The sequence below is a fragment of the Prunus dulcis genome, chromosome 1 (assembly GCF_902201215.1).
Source record: "Prunus dulcis chromosome 1, ALMONDv2, whole genome shotgun sequence".
NCBI lineage: Eukaryota > Viridiplantae > Streptophyta > Magnoliopsida > Rosales > Rosaceae > Prunus > Prunus dulcis.
The window spans coordinates 33,344,062-33,365,580 of NC_047650.1; the positions used below are offsets into that span (position 1 = coordinate 33,344,062).

At 38.0% G+C, this 21,519-nt stretch overlaps 4 protein-coding genes across 4 annotated transcripts; 1 reads left to right on the plus strand and 3 right to left on the minus strand.

Annotated features, from left to right (window-relative positions):
* Window positions 1–6: 6 nt before the first annotated feature.
* On the minus strand, window positions 7–3,877 carry LOC117618489. Its single transcript, XM_034348049.1, has 4 exons — window positions 3,722–3,877; window positions 2,472–3,617; window positions 1,362–1,556; window positions 7–1,253 (listed from the first exon to the last, which is right to left on the minus strand). Exons 1-4 carry the CDS (start codon window positions 3,758–3,760, stop codon window positions 108–110), a joined length of 2,526 nt encoding a protein of 841 aa, XP_034203940.1. The 5' UTR covers window positions 3,761–3,877; the 3' UTR covers window positions 7–107.
* A 1,210-nt stretch (window positions 3,878–5,087) lies between these two features.
* On the minus strand, window positions 5,088–7,288 carry LOC117614583. Its single transcript, XM_034343445.1, has 2 exons — window positions 5,417–7,288; window positions 5,088–5,287 (listed from the first exon to the last, which is right to left on the minus strand). Exons 1-2 carry the CDS (start codon window positions 7,200–7,202, stop codon window positions 5,208–5,210), a joined length of 1,866 nt encoding a protein of 621 aa, XP_034199336.1. The 5' UTR covers window positions 7,203–7,288; the 3' UTR covers window positions 5,088–5,207.
* Window positions 7,289–9,051: 1,763 nt separating this feature from the next.
* On the minus strand, window positions 9,052–12,264 carry LOC117616017. The gene is made up of 3 exons (XM_034345215.1): window positions 11,429–12,264; window positions 10,287–10,634; window positions 9,052–10,196 (listed from the first exon to the last, which is right to left on the minus strand). Exons 1-3 carry the CDS (start codon window positions 11,861–11,863, stop codon window positions 9,573–9,575), a joined length of 1,407 nt encoding a protein of 468 aa, XP_034201106.1. The 5' UTR covers window positions 11,864–12,264; the 3' UTR covers window positions 9,052–9,572.
* A 7,902-nt stretch (window positions 12,265–20,166) lies between these two features.
* Window positions 20,167–21,029, plus strand: LOC117621342 (peamaclein). The gene is made up of 2 exons (XM_034351763.1): window positions 20,167–20,323; window positions 20,503–21,029. The coding sequence occupies exons 1-2, from the start codon at window positions 20,242–20,244 to the stop codon at window positions 20,685–20,687; spliced, it is 267 nt and encodes an 88-aa protein (XP_034207654.1). The 5' UTR covers window positions 20,167–20,241; the 3' UTR covers window positions 20,688–21,029.
* Window positions 21,030–21,519: the final 490 nt, after the last annotated feature.

Below are 21,519 nucleotides of genomic sequence, written 5' to 3' on the forward strand. Positions count from 1 at the left end.
AGCATAAAGTACTAATAAACCATATTATAAAACGAGAAAACTCTCTTCTACTTATTTGTATACATGAGCTGTTTCTCTCCCTAGATCTATCAAACACAACTTACACATCATGGAACAATCTTGTAAGCTTTCATCTTTTGAACCCAGGAAGTGAAGGACTCTTGGGAATTTCTGAAACCCAAAAAGCCATGCTCCTTGCTCTTGTTCATACTGTCCAACGCAGACTCAACACACAACACGATGTCAGCAAACCACCAAACCCCTACCTCCTCCAACTTTGTTGGCTGCAGCTTATTCTTCTTCACAATCTCTTCCCACACACCACCTTTCCCCTTCATCATCTCCACCAAGCTCAACCTCCTCTCACCCTCTTCCTCATCAATCCCATACTCCTCAATCCCAAACTGCTCCGCCAACACCTTCCAAACATGCTTCCATTTAAACACATCCCCATTGTTCACATTAAACGCTTCGTTTTTTGCATACGGATCCACAGCCGCCCAGATATGCTGCTCCGCGATCAAATCCGCATCCGAAGCCACCGAGAAGCAATTCCAAGCCGCTTTGCTTCCGGGAAATTTCAAAGGCTTCTTCTCATGCTTACATATAGCAGCGTAGACGCAAAGCGTCCAAATTACGTTCATCAAGCTATAAGGAGAAAACCCAAAAATGGTATTGGGCCTATGGACCGACCAACTCAACCCCTCCTTCTTCTTAGCCTCATCAAACAATATGTCCTCCTGAGTGTAATAGAAATTGGAAACGTCCAGCCTCGGCAGGTCCTCAGTAAAAGGCGGGTCATGGGCTTTGATCTTGCCAAATGACTCGAACGGACCAACATAGTGTTTGGTGCCAGTTTGTAACGACACGTGGCGGATATTTGGCGCCACAGGGATCACGACACCTAACACGTTGCGGAGCATGGCCCCGTTGGCCTCGCAATTTTCGACCTCGGTGGCTTTGTTGGCCCATGACACGTAAAATATGTGCGTGACATCGGTTAATTTAGAGAGCTTGGCCTTTGTGTCTTCCGGGTCCGAGATGTCGCACTGGATATAGTCAACGGGATAGTCGGCGTTCCATTTTGGGCGGGGACGGCGGGCGACGCCGTACACCTTCCACGGGCCGCCGGGTGTGTCAGGGCGAGGGAGGATCTCAGCTAGGCTGTTACCCACTATGCCCGTCACGCCGATCACAAGCCCCACACTCCTTTGGCCTTGTGGTAATGACGTGTCAACTCCTTGATATTTCTTCTGAAAAATTCATGTTAAATGCGAGGAAACATAAGTTTGTTGCTAGCTAAACATATTAATCAAATTAATTTTTTAAGATGGCAGCTAATTATGGTAATATATTCTTACCTTGGCATCGGCAACAGCTCTAGCCCACCACCAGCTCATTCTGATTTTTGGGTTGAAATGAAAAGCCCTCAAGAGAAGAGAAGAGAAGCCACAAGTGACAATCGGTGTTGTGTTTTGTTTTGTGGCTTCTCTGTTTTTATAGGGAAGAGAACAAAAGGCCCCATCTTTTTCTTCGCATATGACGCAAGCTATTAGCTATGACATCCTTCTAGATATAGATCCCTCTAGATATACATCCAATTCATTCAAAATAACTTCTTGACGTCAGGAATGCTAAATAACTGAGACACTATTACTGATATTTATGAAAGATAATTATATTCTATAGGCATCAAAATTCGAATTTAGGGGCACGGTTCAATCCGTTTCTTCCGGTTCTAGTGTCGCAAATACGTTACACTAATAGACATATTGGTTAATACTTTCATAATTGTGCATAGAATTGTGCTTCATCAGACTGAGATCGAATCTCTCAGTTATCTCAAACTCAACCAACTGGGAGATTCAATCTTCGTGAGACTCTGTCTTAAGCCTATAAACCAAACCAGAAAACAATTTGGACGATGAGCACCTTAGATTTGTAATTATATGTTCCAATTAGTGAAAAGTTACAAATATGAGAACATATTAGGTGTGGTTGAGTGGCAAACGTTCGGTTAACAAAAAACAAACATAACAATTCTTGCATATTTTTATTTATAATTCAAGATTTTGTAACATATGCCAATGATTAAACTGAAGGGAACTTACATCACTTATTGCCACACACATGGTAAATAAGTTGACACGAAAGTTTCTCTTTATAAATAATTTCATACAAAGAGAAAACACATTGATGGGTTATTGGCATGCTTGCTTGGCCTGTACGCGGCTAAATGCAATCACGAGGCCAAAAAGTTGGAATAGATTGTTTGTGCCTTGATTGAGATATGCTAAGCATTCAGGCGCAACCGTTTGTTTGGAACTAGCTCTGTATCTCAATTAATTTGTTGTAAATTCAATGTTTACAAAAAGAATAAAACCCTTTTAATTATATCTACAAGGTCTTCATCAATTCATTAAGAAAACATATATACATATATGATCACCATGATATCATACATTTCTTCATGGTACAATCTTGTAAGATTTCATCTTCTCAATCCATGAAATGAAAGACTTGTAGGAGTTCCTAAACCCCAAAAACCCATGCTCCTTGCTCTTATTCATACTGTCCAAAACAGCCTCCCCACCCAACACATAGTCAGCAAACCACCACACTCCGACCTCCTCCAGCTTCGTAGGCTGCAGCTCATTCTCCTTCACAATCTCCTCCCACACGCCCTCCTTCCCCTTCATCATCTCCACCAAGCTCAACCTCCCCTCACCCTCCTCCTCCTCATAAAACCCATGCTCCTCAATCCCAAACTGCTCCGCCAACCCCTTCCAAAACTGCTTCCACTTAAACACATCCCCATTGTTTATATTAAACGCTTCGTTTGCGGCATTCGGGTCCACCGCCGCCCATATGTGCTGCTCCGCTATCAGGTCAGCGTCCGAGGCCATCGCATAACACTCCCAAGCCACTTTGCTGCCGGGAAACTTCAGGGGTTTGCCCTCTTTCTTGCATATAGCAGCGTAGACACAAAGCGTCCCAATTATGTTCATCAAGCTGTGAGGAGAAAACCCAAAAATGTTATAGGGCCTGTGGACGGACCAAGTCAGGCCCTCTTTTTTCTGGACCTCTTCAAACAATATGTCCTCCAAAGTGTAGTAAAAATTGGGCACGTCCAGCCTCGGCAGGTCCTCGGTGAAAGGCGGGTCATGGGCTTTAATCTTGCCAATGCACTCGAACGGCCCAAGGTAGTGTTTGGTGCCCGTTTGGAGGCTGACGTGGCGGAGATTAGGAGCCACTGGGATCACGACACGTAGGAGGTTGCGGAACATTGCGCCGTTGGCCTCGCAATTCTCGATCTCATTGGCTCTGCTGGTCCACGTCACGTAGAAGATGTGGGTGACGTCGGTTAATTCGGAGAGCTTGGCTTGGGTGTCTTCCGGGTCCGAGATGTCGCATTGGATGTAGTCAACGGGGTGGTCAACGTTCCAATCGGGGCGGGGACGGCGCGCGACGCCGTACACCTTCCAGGGACCGCCGGGCGTGTCGTGGAGCGGGAGGATCTCTGCCAGGCTGTTGCCCACGATGCCCGTCACGCCGATCACTAGCGCCACGCTTTGGTAGCCTTCTGGTGCTGTGGTATCAGCTCCTTCCAACTTTTTCTGACCAAATCGCAACATATTTAATCAACGAATAATTGAGTAATAAATAAGATGGGAGAGATGAGCTAATATATGATTTTTTAAAAATTGAATTAAATAATGACCTTCGCAGCCCCAACAGCTCCAGCCCACCACCAGCTCATTTTGATTTCTAGGGTAAGAAATCAAAAGACTCCACTCTTCAGCAGCAGCAAGCAACTAACTATCAGTGTTCACTGGGCATGAAGTATTTTATGTGTCTTTCTTCTTCAGCTTCTATTTCTTTTTTTCTTTTTTATATGTATAGATAGAAAGAGAGAGGGAAGGGAGACAAAGGTTCGATATTTTCGACATATGACGCAAGGTATGACATGTTGTGTATAAATATGTGGTTCCAATTCATGCCAAGTGTTTGTTTGCATGTGGTCCTCCTCCTAGCCGCTTCGTTTACGTTCTAGTCTTGTACATCTACGCTCCACCTCCTCCTCCATTCTTCCACAATCCGTCGCCGTATTGGGCTTTAATGTTGTTAATACCTGATTGCAGGTTGATTAAGCTTTTATTTATTTTTAATAAAAAAATTGTTTCATTTAAATTGGTATGTCGATTTGATGATAGAAGTAGGAAACAGTATTGAATATGAGCCGCTAGATTTTATAGCCGTTACGTTTCAATTGACAAAGAAGTCAGAAATGTACAGCTCTACCTCAAAAAGAAACTTGCTGCATATTGTGAAGTAGAGAATTTTGTCCTTAGTTGCATTGCTACCTAATGAACATTATAGCAAGTAATGGCAAAATCATGACATCGCTTTTTCCCTTGTCCCTAATCATGAAAAGGATTCTCACGGTAATAAATTGGTTATAGGTATCTGTTCAAATTTTACCTTAAGATGACAAATCATGTTCACAACAAGAGGGAACAAGAGGAATAAAAGGAACCTCCTCTTTCATTCTCTCTCTCAAAATACAAATTGAAATAGTTATCAAACGGGCCCTTATTGTCTCACTAATACGAGAACTATAAGCTCCTGTAATCTTTTCTTAATTTGAACTACAGTAGAAATAATATCATTATGATTATAAAAAATTCAAGATCATAAAGTTCACTAAATTTAGAAGAGCCATGTGCAAAACCACAAAGTCAAGTTGAGGGATTAGGTACTCCTTTTTCCCTTTTCCATTTCGTCTTGCTCTTCATTTGAAAATTTGTTAAATCAATATGCTCAAGTGGTCCTCTCCACCTTTCTATTGAAACAGTATTATTTACATATAAATACTGTACGTGTACTATTATCTAATTATCACATACAAAGTATGTCATTAGATCATCTCAGTCCGGATATTCTCTCACTTAGTTAACATTTTAATTCAATTAGAAAAGCCTACCTTACACTTCGCTTACCCGGTGAAGTGTGTGTAAAAAAAAACTCACATCCTCCGATATCACTTGTATAATTTATTATTATTATTTTTAAATGGTGTTGTTTCATTTTCTGAACAGCTTTGTTTAACTTGGGCAAACACCTTACACATAACATCTTGTGGCCATATCGGTCTAAAACATTTGGTAACCCAATTGACTTACATTGATCGAGCCATAACACAACCCTTACACCCTTCTTGTCCTTTCCATCTTCCTCCTACTCTCTTCCTTTACAATTAAAGGTTCTTCTAAAATGGTGGACAGACCTGAAAAACATAAAATCAAAAGTGATCGATACCTGCACAGATGCATTTGAATTTCAAAACTTATCAATCATATTTTGTACTGGGTCTCATAATGATATATGAGCACTAAATTTAGTTTCACTTAGTTACCTTTTTTCTCCATCATAACTCTCATAATTTCATCACGGTAGTCTTGCTTGTCATCCCCACTTTCACATAAGTTACCCTTCCCTTCTGATTCTTGTACTTGTTTCATCACTTGAAAGTCTTGACGAGTTGCCATCGTTGACCGGGCAGTCGCGAAGAGCCACGTGGCCTCCATCTGTTTGCTGATCATACGTGCAGCATAATGTGGAATCTTCACCCGCCTGCTCCTCTCAGACTTGATGCAGCCATTGATGAACGCCAAACAGTCCATCAAGCTTTCTTTAGCCAACCCTTTCATGTCATAAGCCTGTGATCTTCTCCAGAGGCTTTTACTATGAGAATTCACTGGAGTTGACAAGCATAGAGCTCTGGTTGAGTCCCTAATGGCAGCATCTGAGTCCCTCATCAGCAATTGACACTGAGCTCTGTTGCTATAAAGCACCATTCTTTCTTTTCTCAACCCTAATGGGCACAATTCTAATGCTTCAGAATACTTAACTATGGCTTCCTCTATTTCTCCCAAACAAAACATATGATTTGCTTCTTGTTTTATTACATCCACCAAAACCATTCTTTTCTCAATTTTTTCTTGACACAATCCTCTTTCCCTTTTCCTCCTCTCCACTTTCAAATTCCACAGCTCTTCTAAATTCTTTTCAATTTTCCTGTTCTTGTTCAATTTTCCCTGCTTGTAATTTGTTAGAAGTAGGGCTTTTGTGATTGTTTCACCTAAGTTTGATCTATCTCCAAGGCTTCTTAGCTCAACCAAATCAACAAGAAACAAGGCGGCAATATCGATAACTTTGTACCTCGTATCTGGGTCTTTGAGGAGCAGCAAAAGGCAATCGATTCCCATGTACTGCCAATCATCTGAAGACCTCGAGATATTACAGAGGCTCTCTATAACTTCTCTCGACTCAGAAATTTTTTTCCTCCCATATTTACTGTAACACAAGATTCTAATAAGTCCAACACCAGCTGGTGATGAGCGATTGGCCAAACCACCCCACATTCCACACAATTGTTTCAAAAAGTCTTGCTTGCAAATGAGATTCAAAGACTTTTCTTTGCAAGCAAAACAATTTAAAATATTGAGAGACCAACATTGGAGTTGACTTGCCCACTCCTCAGCCTTGCAAATCTCCATTTCTAATCCACCAACACCTCTTGTGAGCAAATCACAGTGGTATTTTTGTCTTTTTCTCTTATCCTTCACTCCTACAAAACTCACATACACCACATGAAGACATGTAGAAGCTACTTTCATGGCTGATCTTACCACCTCTTCTTCATATTGTGCTACAGCTTCAGAGGTTCTTTCATAGCTTGCAAGGTGACCGAGCGCTCGAGCAGCAACCCTTTGCTCAACCCAACTCATCTTTCCTCTCAGAAGATCAAGCAATGGTGGAATTACGCCCGAAGCTACCGCCTTTTCGGCAAACTCAGCCTTGTTCATGGTGTAAGAGCCAATGACATGAGCTGCATAGTAAGGGATGTAGATGTTTTGGTCTGTTTGAAGCCAACACTTGTTGTTGATGCCTTTGAAGATTAGCTTTGCCATGCACTCAAAGATTCCAAGGGATGGGAACTCTGGGTCATCAGGGTGAGTCATAGCAATTTGCCATAGACTGCTCAGCACCAGAACATTTCCTTGGTCTTCTCCGAGTGGTAGTTCCTTGAAGCAGGCTGATATTCCAGCTCTCCTCTTAAAGGAGTCTGGTTCTTTCATGGTGCAGAAGAAACAAAATGGTCTCGTGCAAGCCTGCTCCTTTTGCTTCAGGGAATCCATGACTGAGGGACAAAGGTGGAGTTTAGGGTTTGGGTTTTGTGGAGAAGAAAAAGGGGAGTTGGAAAGAAAAGTTGAAATTAAGTTGAGTCAAGTGGCCAGGTGTTGTAGTTAGTGACATTAACGGCGCATGTATAGTACTTAAAACCTTATTAATAATTTTGAAGAATCTTTTAGTACTTTTGAATTCTCTGTGCCTTTGTTTTGAGAAAGGTTAGTGCTAAAAGGTTTTTGTAATGTTGTATATGTTTACATGTCTATCTTTTTCATCAGGTAAATATGTTTAAAGCAAATGCGTCCTTTAATAGTTCACGTGGCAGTTTTGATTTGAAAATTTGCTTCATAAAAAATTTGTCACTTGATCAATTTGGCTTCAACCTCCGACATGAATTTGTTGATGAATCTTGTAATGATATTGGATTTCTAATTTGTGGGTTGGATGGGCGTGGCTACATATTTTCCAAATTGCTGGCTGAGTGGCAGCCATACAAGAGCAACAAGAAGCATATGCGGAGTAGGTAACCATACAGGAAAATGCATCCCACATAGAAAGTAAGTTAAGTGGTCCTCCCTCCCCGGATTAAGTACCTTTTTTCATTCTGGAAGGATAGCCATTTCTTCGAAACAGTTCTTTTCTTTCTTCATTAATTATCTAGTTAAAATGCTAATTTGTCCTTAATAAAGCTAATTAAGGATCGCGTAAGCAAGACAGCAGATCCTCAAAAATCTACCAAGTATAAAACCAACCAATAAACACTTGTTAGAACAAAAAATGTATGCTTTTCAATGCACATTAGACATGATGTTGTCTGGAGCCTGGGTTTTCGTTCTAAGTCCCTTGTCAACAGGTCTACAGTGTGCTACTCTAGCACTCTTGTTCAAAAGCCAAAACCTATATCTCTTTAATTATATATATAATAGTGCAGCAAGCAAAGAGTATTGTGAATGTGATTACAGATGGGCTCTTTGTTTGCTAAGGGGAAGAGAGGGACCACCACATGCTTCTATATAAACGTACTAAATATAGGTGGAAAGCATGAGAAGCTTGAAAAGAGCAGATTTAGATGGAGTTTAATCCTGTAGTAATGGTAATTGGGGATTAAACAATATGCTTAATTAATCCTAAGACTCGTGCACTTGGGGATTGGGATGCATTGCATTGCATACATACATATGTGTTGGTTGTTGTTTAGTTTATTTCTTGTTCGTACGATTGGCGTGGAAAATAGCTGCCTTGGTTTCTAAAGCTCGTAATGATGATGAAGACTAACAGAAAATCCAGATGCGACAAAACTATATTGCGGGCTTTGAGAGAATGTTAAATTGTCCATTTGCTTTCAACGTTCAAAAGATATTTCGCTATGGCTGATTTTCGGACAGATTGGATTGGATTCACGGGATTACAATTCCAATTCAAAAAAAAAAATCGGAATGAAAGTTATATTCCAATTCTATTCTAAAATATTCTATAAAAAATTATAAGAAATTAATAGAAGAAAGTTGCAAATTTTGGACATCAAATGAATTGATCAAATTTAGTGAAAGGGTTTCAAGTTCCGTGGGCTGGGTAACGGGCTAGACATGAGTCTAATTGATCACAATTTAAAATACTTGTGTAGGCCAAGTTAGGATCACGTGTTCAAAATTGAGATCGTTTAGACTGGCCCAAACTACATAACTCGAACGTTTGCGGTGGAACTTTTTTAGCTTTGATTGATCAGACAAATCCCTCGCAAAGAAAGGATGAGTTCAACATTTGCTTGTACTTGTGTATGGGATTATAAAATACTTGGAACTGTAAAACATCTGCCTCTTCTTCTATTTTAGTTCTGTTTCGATAGTCTAACTTCAATTCCAAGAAGAAAATCCAGCTTGTGTATTGATCTTACTGCACTATCACTTTAGACTTCATGCCATTAAAAGGTACAATGCAAAACCTTCAAGTCAAGCTGAAATTAAGTACAAATCTGCATCAAAGCCTAGATAATATGAATTTTACATAAATCGTAATTGATCTGCAGGTACCGTGTTGAAGGCCATCACATAGTTGAAGTATTCAAGAATCTCAAGAGAAGTGTTCCATGATATTCTCGTCAGTAAATGAGCTCCCTTAGACAGCTCAATCTTCCACCAAAAACCCAAGCCCCGACTCCGCAATGATTTTCTGCTCGAGTACAAAAAATTTCCAGGCACCTGAGAAAATCTACGGACAACCGTCCACTCACTATGTACAAGTTTGAAAATATATTGATCCAACGCAGAAGTTCTGCATTCAACTCAGCCCCCCTATGTTACCAAAACCTACCTTTGATAGTGTCAGTCCATACAACTAGAGACCCTTTGCCCCGTGGAATAATCTGGCCATCCCCTGTCCTAAGCATCCATCTTCCACAAAACATTATTGACACTGCCTTGATGAGACCTCTCGAGTGAAGCAACTTTGGCTCGATACGCAGCTGCTGCCATGGTGTTATTTACAGTCTGACCCTGAGGGAGCTCACAGGTTTCACTCATAGAAGCAAATCTTAGCTCGGCAGGGGGAATGAAACAGTCTATTGACAAGCCAGGGACATTGAATGCCACTTCCTCAATTGTCCAAGCTTCTTCCATCCTGGTCTTGGTGTGACTCAGTGCAGTTTCTCCAAACCTGAACAAGGTTACTACCGAACGTCCTGAGTGAGCAATCATAATTCCCTCAACCGGCCTGTAATCATCGAGAAATGAGTTAATTGTGGTCTCCCAGTAGACAGCATCACCTCCATTGTTCTGAATGCGGGTCAAATGGGAATCTTCCAAGTGTACAAGGAGCCCTGTTTTTTGGCTGAAGTAGCCAAATAAAACATGCCTAATGATCTCTGCAGGCCCTTCACTTCTGGCTTTCAGTGTCAAAGGATCCGTAGAAAGCTTGAGGATGAAACACTCCTCCCCATTAATATTCTTTTCACCAATGCATCTTGAATTGGTAAACATGCTGGCAGTGGTTCTTGGGTCAAGTCCCTGTAAGATAAATAAATTAAGCACAATAATTATATCTCGAATTGGGGAAAAATGAAAACTGAGCCAAACAAAACTGGATCGGCACATTACCTGAAGTGCACGTCGCAAGGGTCTAACAGGGCCTTTTGCAGCATGTGCACCAAGCCAAGGTGTGTGCCTCCACACAAGCTGTCCATTGCAACCAGCATGAACCTTGCTGCCACCAAGTGCAAGCTCCACATACCACATGTCTGGATGCATCTGCCACAGGACAAAGCCACCAGACTCTGCTGCTTTGGAGGAATTCCGGTTCTTCACAACCCTGTTGGCTGTCTCAAACTCTGAAGCTATCATTCTGACCTTACCCATAGCATAAGCATTGTGTATCGAGTTCTGAAGCTTTTGCCCTCCTGATGCTGCCGTATACTGCTGCAATATATACTGAGCAGATGAAGATTCCTGCAATAGATATTACAAAATCATGTTGAGAGGGTCTCCGAAAACTGAAATGAAGATGAATAAAGGTCATGATCCTGTCCAGTAAATGCAGAAATGACAAATTCTCACATCCTTACTGGAAAATGGGCATCAAATACTCAGATTCAACATTCCAGTGCAGTTTCTTTAAAATGCATTAAGTAATTGATAACTACATTATGAGTTAATGCGGATTGTAAGGGGGGTATTTGTGGTAAAAGGAATAAAGGAAAATGCTGCACACAGTGTATATTGGTAGAAAAGAAAGGCCATCTAAACCAGTTGTGCAGAGTATTTTTAGTATTAAAAAAAGAAAAAGGGAGGTAAAGTGCTCAACATCAAGTTGGTTTGCATACCATCTTTTTCTTTAAATTTTTCCTCCATGTTAATCAAATCAATATGCGTGAAATCAAAGTAACTTAATTTTAATAAAAATTTCAAGGAAATAATCAACATGTCCTACCAAATTTTATATTAAAAAATCAAGCATGCACAGGAAAATCATTGATGAGCCTTTTCTTTCATTTCAGGAACTGGAAAATGTATCAAACAATAACTCACAAACCAACCAACCCAAAACAAGAAAAGCATTGATCTTCATAAAAATGAACACAAACTAAGACAAGTTTATAGCTGCCAGAGTCATAAACTTTATCTCATTAAAAAAAGTCATAAACTTTAGACCCCAATTTGGAAAATTTAACATTTCAACATGCAGAAAATTAATTTAATTGCAAAAAAGGATGTAGCTTGGAGAGAGAAAGAGAAGTACTAACAATGGGAGTGTCTTTGATGCTAAGGTGAGGCAAAGGTTCGGTGGTGCTAACGTGCACCGGGCCAAGCGGCGCACCCAGAACCCCAAGCAACAACCTCAGATCCGACCTTTTGTAAGCTGAGCACGAAACCGACGGAGCCCTGCACAGCTGTCCCTTCATCCAGTGGCCCCACTTCCCCTCCATCCTCGAATCTCCACCGTCCGTCCCATCCGGCCCTTCCTTCAACGGCGACAACGCCTCGGCGGGCCTCACGCTCCCGGATCTCGGAATCATCAACGGCTCAGGCGGCGCCACGTGGTGGTTCCTCCTGCGCCTCAGCAAACTCGACACTGGGGACCCACTCCTCGCCGGACTTTTTGCCCTGGACCTCCCCGGCGACAACCCCCTCACCACCTCCTCTTTCAAAGCCGAAAAAAACCCCTGCTTTCTCTCCATTTCACAACTCTGCCCCTCAACTAAAATTGTAAAGAAGAAGCAGAAAAATGAGAATGGCAGAATAGCGGCAGAACTTGCCTTGTTGGGTTTGTGTTTTGAAGCTATAGAGAGTGACACAGAGAGAGAGAGAGAGAGAGAGAGAGAGAGAGATGGAGAGAGTATAGAGCTGAGACAGTGAGAACGAAGCTTACTGAAAGCAACTCTGGCTTTTGATTTTTGAGGAAGGAAAAGATTCAAGGAAATTAAAGGGCAGCAATGATTAAACAAAGGAAAGATATTGCCGCGATAGACAAATCACATTCTGAGAATTCTGATTCTGCGCTCTCTTTTCTTCTTCTTTTATTTTTCTCTATTTTATTTGTGTCTGTCTCTAGTCTCTACTAATAATTAATGGAAAATAGTGAGTTTCACTTTTTTACTTTTTCTTTGTCTGGTGGGGTTTGGCCAACCAGCAACAAGAAGAAGAAAGAGCGGGTAGGTCAGGACATATTGGTCATTTCCCAAATTCCCAAATTTCTCATTCGGTGCCTCTCCTAGTTTTGGGGTTTCGTCCTCTCGGGGATAGTAGGACAATAGTGTCCATAAGACCATAGCCTGTAGGGCTGCTACAATACGACGACGCTCTGACAAATATTTTCTTTTTTAAGAAAAAGTTTTCTGATCATAGAGAATTGGAAAATATTGGGGGCAAAATCTTTCTCGTGAGCTATATGATATGGCAGGAGGCTGTCTGTTGGGTTTGGCGCCGTTAGCAACGGTCAAGTGTCTTGGGGTTCGGTCCAACAAACGGCAAGTGATCTGGTCTTTAGTTGTTGGCTTCAATTGGCTTGTTGCTTTGTTGGCACGTTATTATTGGTAGATTAAAAAAGAGATCATGTTGCATGCATTAATGAGTGTGAATGAATTGATGGGTCTTTGTATTTTATGATCAGCGTGCTACAAAATTACGATTGCTAAGTAAAGCATGCTCCAAACAATTGCCTGACGCTTTACAAATTTCAACTCTATTTCTTTTCTTATATATAAATAACAATTTCGATCTTTTGGACCACAGGAGTTCAAAATAGTGTGGTCATCCATTGTTGAATATTAATTCAATAGTTCAAAAAGTTTCTTAAAATGAATGTAAGAGTGAGTGAACCATTGAATTTACATACAACGATGAATGACCACAAATCTCTTGAGCTCTTATTATCCAAAAAATCAGGACTGATATAAATAAATATAATTGAATATTTACATAGAGCAGGCAGGTGCAAAAGTTAAAGCAGGACATTAGAAATTCCAATGTGAAGTGCGAAATCAATTTTGTTGATGTTTGAAATGGGTGTAACTATAAAAAGGTTGCTTCAAAGTAATAATCATATAAGCTTCTCAACGGCCAAAAAAGATTGGTTGCTCAAGCTGGTAAAATGATAACTTATGCGCTACTAGAAAGAATGGTGTACCTCATTGACTTGTGAAATGACCTTTTAAGTTTGGATAGTGCACGTTGAAAAATTAAAAATTTCGGCAATATTTTCTAAATTAACTTGGAAAACAAGTAAATTTTGAACGTCATACGCATAAATCGGTAGCCTAATTGAAACCAATTAAGTAAATTTAGGTTTTAGCCATAAAAAAAAATTTCATTTTTGGAAAAAAGCCAAAACTTTTTCAAAAAAGACAGAAAAACCTCTCAACTTTCAAATCAAAGACATGTAAATGTAAAATATTCCTTAGGAAATCCAAAAATAAATAAGGGCAATTTTGTCCATTTTGGCTTCTTTTAAAAAATTTCTCTCTCCTTTGGCCTTTTCCAAAGTCTCCATTGAAATTAACTCAAAGCAATATATGCTAAAGCTTAATGAATATATTGTGTCCCTTACATACTATTAGGCCATCTCCAACTCATAAAGCCAAATCCAAAATATTTCAAATTTTAGCCCATTCTCTCCAATAACCCAAGAAAATTATAGGGTCAAAATTTGGAAAAACCCAAACTTGAGCCAAATATCAGTCCAGCTATTGCATGAACTAGAAAACTTTTTGGTGAAGCCCACTCAAGGCAGATGCAGCCCATGCGCAAGGAAGATTCTCTGGCCCCGTAATGCTGCTGTGCTGCAGCTGTTGTCTCACCATGTGGCAACAGCTGGTGAAGTTGTCGTTGGAATCCAACGGAAACAATTCAAACATCTTATTTTGATTTTTTATAATTTCAGTAGTAACTCAAATCAACGATCCATATTAAAGCCAAACTATTTTAATGGTAAAAAAAAAAAAAAAGATCCAAGAGCTGAAATTTAAATCCAATTGTCAAAAAAATATTTTAAATTAATCTAAATCAAATCCAACCCCAAAACTCACTCAAAACCCACCCATTTCTCAAATAACCTGCAAAACAATATTTTTTCTATTTCTCAATTTATTTTTCCTTTGTCAATTCATCAATCTCCTTTAATTCTTGTTGAAGATGTCCACACAAATTATATTTGTGGAATTTCAACTTTTTAAGGTCAAATTGTTCAAAAAATAAAATTATGAAGTTCTTTAAAAAGATCAAATGAAGAAAAGTTATCCATAAATAAATATATATATATATATACTTAAACCAGTCTTAAATAATTTAATAAAGTTGCGAACTTAAAATTTGAGTTTGGAGGGTTGGAAGAAAAAATGGTTTGAGTCTCGGTAAAACCCAAATAGTTACTTTTTGTTAAGGGAAAGTTTGGGTTTAGCGCCAAATGAGTTGGAAAAGACTTTATAAGACAGGCTCTAATTTTGTTTTTCGTTCAAGGAGATGCTTGATTGGAGTGGACTAATTTTTTATGAGATGGGATAGGATGGACTAATTTTCACTAAACGTGATGAAATTCCTAAACAGTAAGACTAAATTTATATCTTTCTAATATTTGCACTGAGCTGTTAATCTCTTCCCAAGTTCGAAAGTAATTTGTTTTCGATTTGAGTTTTTCCTTTTCTCGTTCTATATTGGGCCCAAGGCCACTCTTTAATTAATCATTTATCTGGACCCAATTCGGCATTGAAAGGGTATTTTTGTCCTTTCATGCATAGCAACACGTGGCATCATCTTATTTGTTATGGTCGCTCATTCAGCTTTGCCATTAATTAGTGCCATAAGGGAATGTTTGTTGACAAATTCACCATGAAATAAAAGGACCACTCATGAATACTCTCTTTATGAAGTTGGTTAATCATGCAGACTTGTTATTAATATAGGTTTATGAATACCCTTCTTCTTCTCTTTTTTGGGTAATTTTCACTTTAAAATTTACTGAGTTTTAATTTTTATTATATTAAATTTTTTTCATCTCAGTTGCATATATAAAGTTGAATTTTTATTTTTTTTGGGTTTTTAGATCTAGGTCCAAAACGATTAGCTGTCATTGGGTTTAGTCTACGTGTTTTTGGTTTTAGATGTAGATCATTTGATTTTATTACTCTTTTTATTGTGTTGATTTTACCCTTTGAGGTAAATAAGGAAAACATTGAAAATCTAAATTTAATGAATTATTTACCCGTAATTAAATTTCAGAATTTAAATTTGGAATTCTGTCATTGATAATATTTACCTAATATATGGGTAAAATACAAATTAATCAATGAAAGTAAAGGCCACATATTATACTAATCAATTAGGCAAGCACCCACATTGTACCTAACATACGAGAAATTATACTGTAATACGGTACTACCACGTGGCAGTGCCATGTGGTAGTACGGACTAATACAATTATGACATCTGGCATTACTGTTATTAGAGAGAGAGAGAGGAGTTTCATTAGAACGACTGTTAACGCCGTAATGCCAGATGTCATAATTGTATTAGTCCGTACTACCACATGGCACTGCCACGTGGTAGTACCGTATCACAGTATAATTTCTCCTAACATACAGGTAAATAGTGTTCTTCTTAGCAACGAAAAAAACTTAGTGATAAATCGTGTAACCTATAAGTCATGAACAAAAATTAGAATACCGCCTATAAGTTAGGAATATAAATTAGAAGACTACATATAAGTAGATACAAAAATAGACAAATAAAATTGTATGTAACCTATATAAAAAAAATGTACATAAAATACATTGTCTAAAATATGAAAAAACACATATGTATCTATGCAATAGGCAATATGACAATATACCTACACCATAGGATAATTTATCTACAAAAGTATATACTATACCTCTACCATAGGGTGAAAAAAAAATAAAAATAATTACCTACAACTTTTTGAAGAAAACAAAAGGGGAAAGGAATCTTGTAATATGGAGAACAAAGAAGAAATGGAGAAAGAAGAAGATAGAGATGAAGAAGAAGAAAGAAAAACATGCATTTAGTTAATAAGCTAAATTCAAAGAGAAATTGTATATCCAAAAGAATAAATAATCCTAAAAGTATGTGCAATAATAAAATCCACGTTAAACAGGAATTTAAGTCAAGGAAAAAAAAAATGAAGGTTCGACATTTACATTCAAAATGTAATTATTTATTTAATTGTACATGATCAAATATAATCATTAATGGCATATAAATTCTTATCTTACTCATTTCAGACAATAGGTATATAATAGGAAGAAAAAATTTAAATACAAAAGTTTGAATCAACATGTCAAAAATGGAATGTAATTTATGTGGCAAACTAATCAAAAGACTTGTATCAACAAATAATAATTCGAGAACTAAGCCCAACTATTGATTGGATTTTTAAACTTCTATCAACTTTTCTATATTTTTTTGCCAGTTTCAAACTTACCACCCTATACTCAATTCTTGAGGCGACCCATGTGCTTAATGATCGCCATCAGCAGCACCTAGTCATCACTTGCCATGGAGCTTGACACTTGAGCAGGGTGACAGACAATTCTTGGTAACAAGTCTTGGTGGTTCGGTAACTTCAGTTCGTGGGGACATTAAATAGATTTTCTTGGCATGTGGAGATGGACATTATAATAATAAATTGGGGTTAAGCCAGGACCAAAATCTTTGTGCATGAGAGTTCATTTGTCCCTTGCAAATGCAATTATATGTATTGACCTCAAAATTTAGGCCAACTTCCCACTTCCCAGCAATATAATTATTTAATGTCAATTACCAAGTTCATCTTTTTAACGAAATGGGACCCTTCTAATTGAAAAGACAAGAAATGGGTCCCTTTAAATGTACAAATTATTTTCTTGTAAACTTTAGTTCCAGAAACTCGACTGATCAAATGTTGGTCAACATTATCTCATATTTATTTTGATCAAATGTTCATTTACTTTTTCTTTCGTCGATATCTCATATTTATATTGATTGATAGATTGACAATAAAACAAAACTGTCCTCCACTTCATTAGTTTAAGTTTAAAAGGCAGACACCATCTCCTCAATCACCTCGCCAATCACGGAAATCAGTTTATTTTCCTTATTTATTTATTTATTCATGGATCATGGGGTAAGTGAGAACCATGATTTTTGGGTTTGGCATTCTCGTTTCAAATTTCCGTTTCAAACGGCTTTGATTGGAAACTGGATCAGTCAATGTTATGCTATAATTTGTCAAAGCTATTCTAACTTAGTCCCTTTTTTTTGGTTCGTTTCTGTTGAAAATTATTCCTGTCACCTCCAAAGAACATAAAAACAAATTGCTCTTTATTAGGTTTAATATGACTTTCAGTGCTTTGGACTAATATCTATTTCTGTTGATTAGAGATAACTAAATCTAATTAAAACTCAACATCTTATAATTAAGAGCATTTACTCATGCGTCTTAGAGTTTGCGGCCGACTTTGCACGTCTTCTCATAATATTGCTTGTATATCAAATATTTAAAATATAAAAAACCCCAAGATTAATGAGCCTTCTCAAAGTCTTACAATCATGGAGGCCGGCCCATACATGAAAAGAGTTGGGTCCAGTCCAACAAATATCTTCTTGAAACAAGCAAATGGCTTGCACATATTGGCTTTCACAACGAAACGCACCCAGTGATGTCGTTTTGGCCAAAGATCTTTTAACCAATTGATAATTCTAAGTAAATCAACTTCATTGATACACACATACATTCATTACAATATATGTACAATAAACTAATTATGTGCATTTAATTTATAAAAAAACTAATTATGTGCATAATGAAGACCACTAAAATGCAAGAATTGATGATGTTTTATGCATCAATGGCCTCAAAATCATGAAAATATATTTAAGTTGGTATAAAGACATATAAATAAAGCCATGATCCATCATATCCTTTGCTAACCACAATAATAATTATGTTTATTTAACAACCAAAGTGCCCCATTTTTCAGCTGCAAGCCGGGAATTTGATATGGGTTAAGGGTGCATGGCCCCATTTAATCAGTCGATCGCACAATTTGGCAACCCTAATTAGTCCCAAAGGGGCACGTATGTACGTACCAGAACACATCTTTTGGACAACCACACATTTTCCTTATTTGGATGTTCACTCATCAAGTGTGGCAACTGGCAAGAAAGCAACCTTTCACCTTTGATACTGTGTCGTTTTAAAGCTGTGTTCCAATACTCAGGTGGTGGTTTCAGGTACTTTGTACCATGTATCCCAAATGAGTTTTGAGAGATTGCTTATGAAACAAATAATGCATGTTGGTCCCCTACCTACCTCCAACACTTCCCTAAGTATACAGCTGAAGGGCAAGTTGGGTGAGGAGGGAAGCTGGATCTTTCGAGGATAAACATTTTTGCGTAAAATAATACATATATTTCGATCATTTGATGTTCTTATTAATCTTGAAAATTGAGAGTTTGGAACAATTATCTAATCGATATTCCCCTCAAAACCGGCAATGGAAAACGAATTCTTTGATTTTTATGTTTTTTTTTAAAAAGTAAGTTTTTTCATGAGAAAGACAGACTTCATGAATTGGATTGGCAGATTTCAACCATCCAATTGTGATATTGTTGATTACTATCCAAAGACAAACAAAATTTGGTAATACTGCACAGGACGAATATGCATGTAGCTTTTGGGCCCTAACGCTAAGCTGTATTTTACCAAAATTGTGCCGTCTGGCTCCAGCTCCACTAGATGCTAGTGGGCAAGAATAAACTTTCCTGAGAAGAGGCCTTTTGTCTGATTCGGACCTGTGTTCAATATTTTGATAATGATTTGATTCCTTGGCTTAAAGGGATGGACCACTTAGCCCACAAGCAATTTAAACCGTGTGGGGAAGAGACTGCCATATATATACATACATATGCATCTTTGCTTGCAAGTGATAGTGTTTGATCAAATGAGAGATATTTTCATCAAATTTGGGTGATGTGTTTCTTCCCTATGAACACAACCAATTAGGTCTAATTCTAAAGCCTCTTTCCAAGTATCTCTGTAGGGCCTTACATTGCATTTTAGCCCAAATGAAGTCAGCATCAGGCCAGCTAAGTCTTCCAGCTTGCAAGCTTTGGAAATTCTTTATGAACAACTCCATTAAAAGAGTAGTGATTCGGCCCCGAAAAAAGAAAAAGAAAAAGAAAACTCTAGTGGAGTCTGGCAAGAAGGTGCAGATATAGGGTTTTGAATGTATATTGACTTGGTGTTGGTAAGAAGCAATCTTAAACCGACATGTCATATGACAAAGCACACTAAAAGTGGCAAAAGAGAGGACCGACAAATTCTGCTATGATGATGGCACTGTAGCTCCATACACATTAGAGTTCACTTAAACAAAAAAGGCTATGCCTCATTTCTCTCTCTCTCTCTCTCTCTCTCTCTCTCTCGGAGTTGGACTTGGAAGGGGTGTTCTGAGGTTGTCTAGAAATTTCCTAGTGTGACAAGATGCATAATTAGGTCTATAGATTGAAACTTACAATTTAGGTGTATATGTGAAAAATACATGAACGACTATTATTTGTACAGCTCATACAGATATATAAAAATTTAAAATTTTAAAAAGGGGATTAAAACACTCTCCCTCTCTCTCTCTCTCATTTCACGTTTCAGTTAAAGATAGAAATGGGATTTTTAGGTTACATAAGAATTTGGCATATTTAAGTCCACATCCAATCTGATGTCACTTGAAGGAGGCTTATGGGCATTTTAAAAACATTTAATTTTGACTTGTGGTCAAGCAAGGGATGAATTGACTAAAACCTTCGTTTTCTTCTTTGCGGGGATACACTCTTTTCCAGCTGGCCAAATTAAATAATCCAAAAACAATTACCAAAGTTTTACACAAATTTAATTTGCATAGTTAAGTTAATCTAACATCAACCCCTTCATTTCATCTACCTACCCCGCGTATTATAAATACTCTCCTCATCCCCGCTTCCATAACGCGCACAAACACAAACACACAAAAACACAAAAACACATTAGCCCAGCCTCTTCCATCTTCAACCTCTGTTCTTCGCAAAAATGAAGCTCGGCTTTGCAACCTTCCTGCTTGTTTGTCTTCTTCTCAGCTCCTCTGTATTTGAGGCTACAATGGCTGGTTCATGTACGATATATGCCTACTTTCAATTCAACTAATTATATATTACTCTTCCCAAATTTCCATTACCACCATTTAATTTAATTAACTATGTGTCTCTTGGCTTCATCATATATATATTCTTTTTTTAATTTGTTAATTCTAAAACTATGAAATTAATTAGATGCCTGTTTATTTTTGGGCAGCTTTCTGTGACTCCAAGTGTGGGGTGAGATGTTCGAAAGCCGGATATCAGGAGCGGTGCTTGAAGTACTGTGGAATCTGCTGTGAGAAATGCCACTGTGTTCCATCTGGGACTTACGGAAACAAGGACGAGTGCCCTTGCTACAGGGACCTCAAAAACTCCAAGGGCAACCCCAAATGCCCTTAATTTACCACTCCCCAAATCTTAATTGATTTCGGACCCATAAAACCCCACAAAAAAAATATATTAACAAAAGTTGATATTGCATTATATATAAATATGCTAAGTAAGTACTCTCTTCAATTCAGGTTGTATATCATACGTATAAAGAACTAATTATACGGGTATATATATTGTCCAGTCTTTGTGTTCAATTTATAAATATAATACATCGCTTCCTTTCAAAAAAGAAATTGTTATGCCATACAAAGTTAAGTGAATAAGTGGAGGCCGTGATGTTGTAATAAAAATCTTTGTTATATTATAATTATATATTATGATTATGGTGGATTTGTTATTGGATTTTAATCTCATTTTGGTTTAATGTTCCTTGATAGTTGTTTTTTTGTTTGGAGAAGCTTAGGAGCTAGCTAGCACGCTTTTAGCGCTGCTCTTATCCTTCCGCATTCTATGATTTTGGTACAAGTGTAATACTCTTCTTGATTTGATCAATCAATCATGGATGCTCATCTTGATCAAGATGAAGGGAGGGATGGAGGGCCCTGATTGTGGCACCACTTGATGCTTCTACGTAATGCTTCGTTGGTTGGTGCCTTAATTATTAAATGATTAATTGCTTCATACGGGAAGAGTTGGCAGGTGCATCTGCTCCTAAATTATATTTGATATGGACACAATTCGTATTAATTAAACGCGTCGTTTTAAATGGTTCGCTTTCGAGGTTGTTTGTGGGTATGAAATTTTAAGGGAGGCTTTGAAAAAGATCAGAGGGGAGATAAATTTTTTTAAAAAATTCAAAATAAACAAAATTGTCATTATTTATTTTTGAATTTTTTTA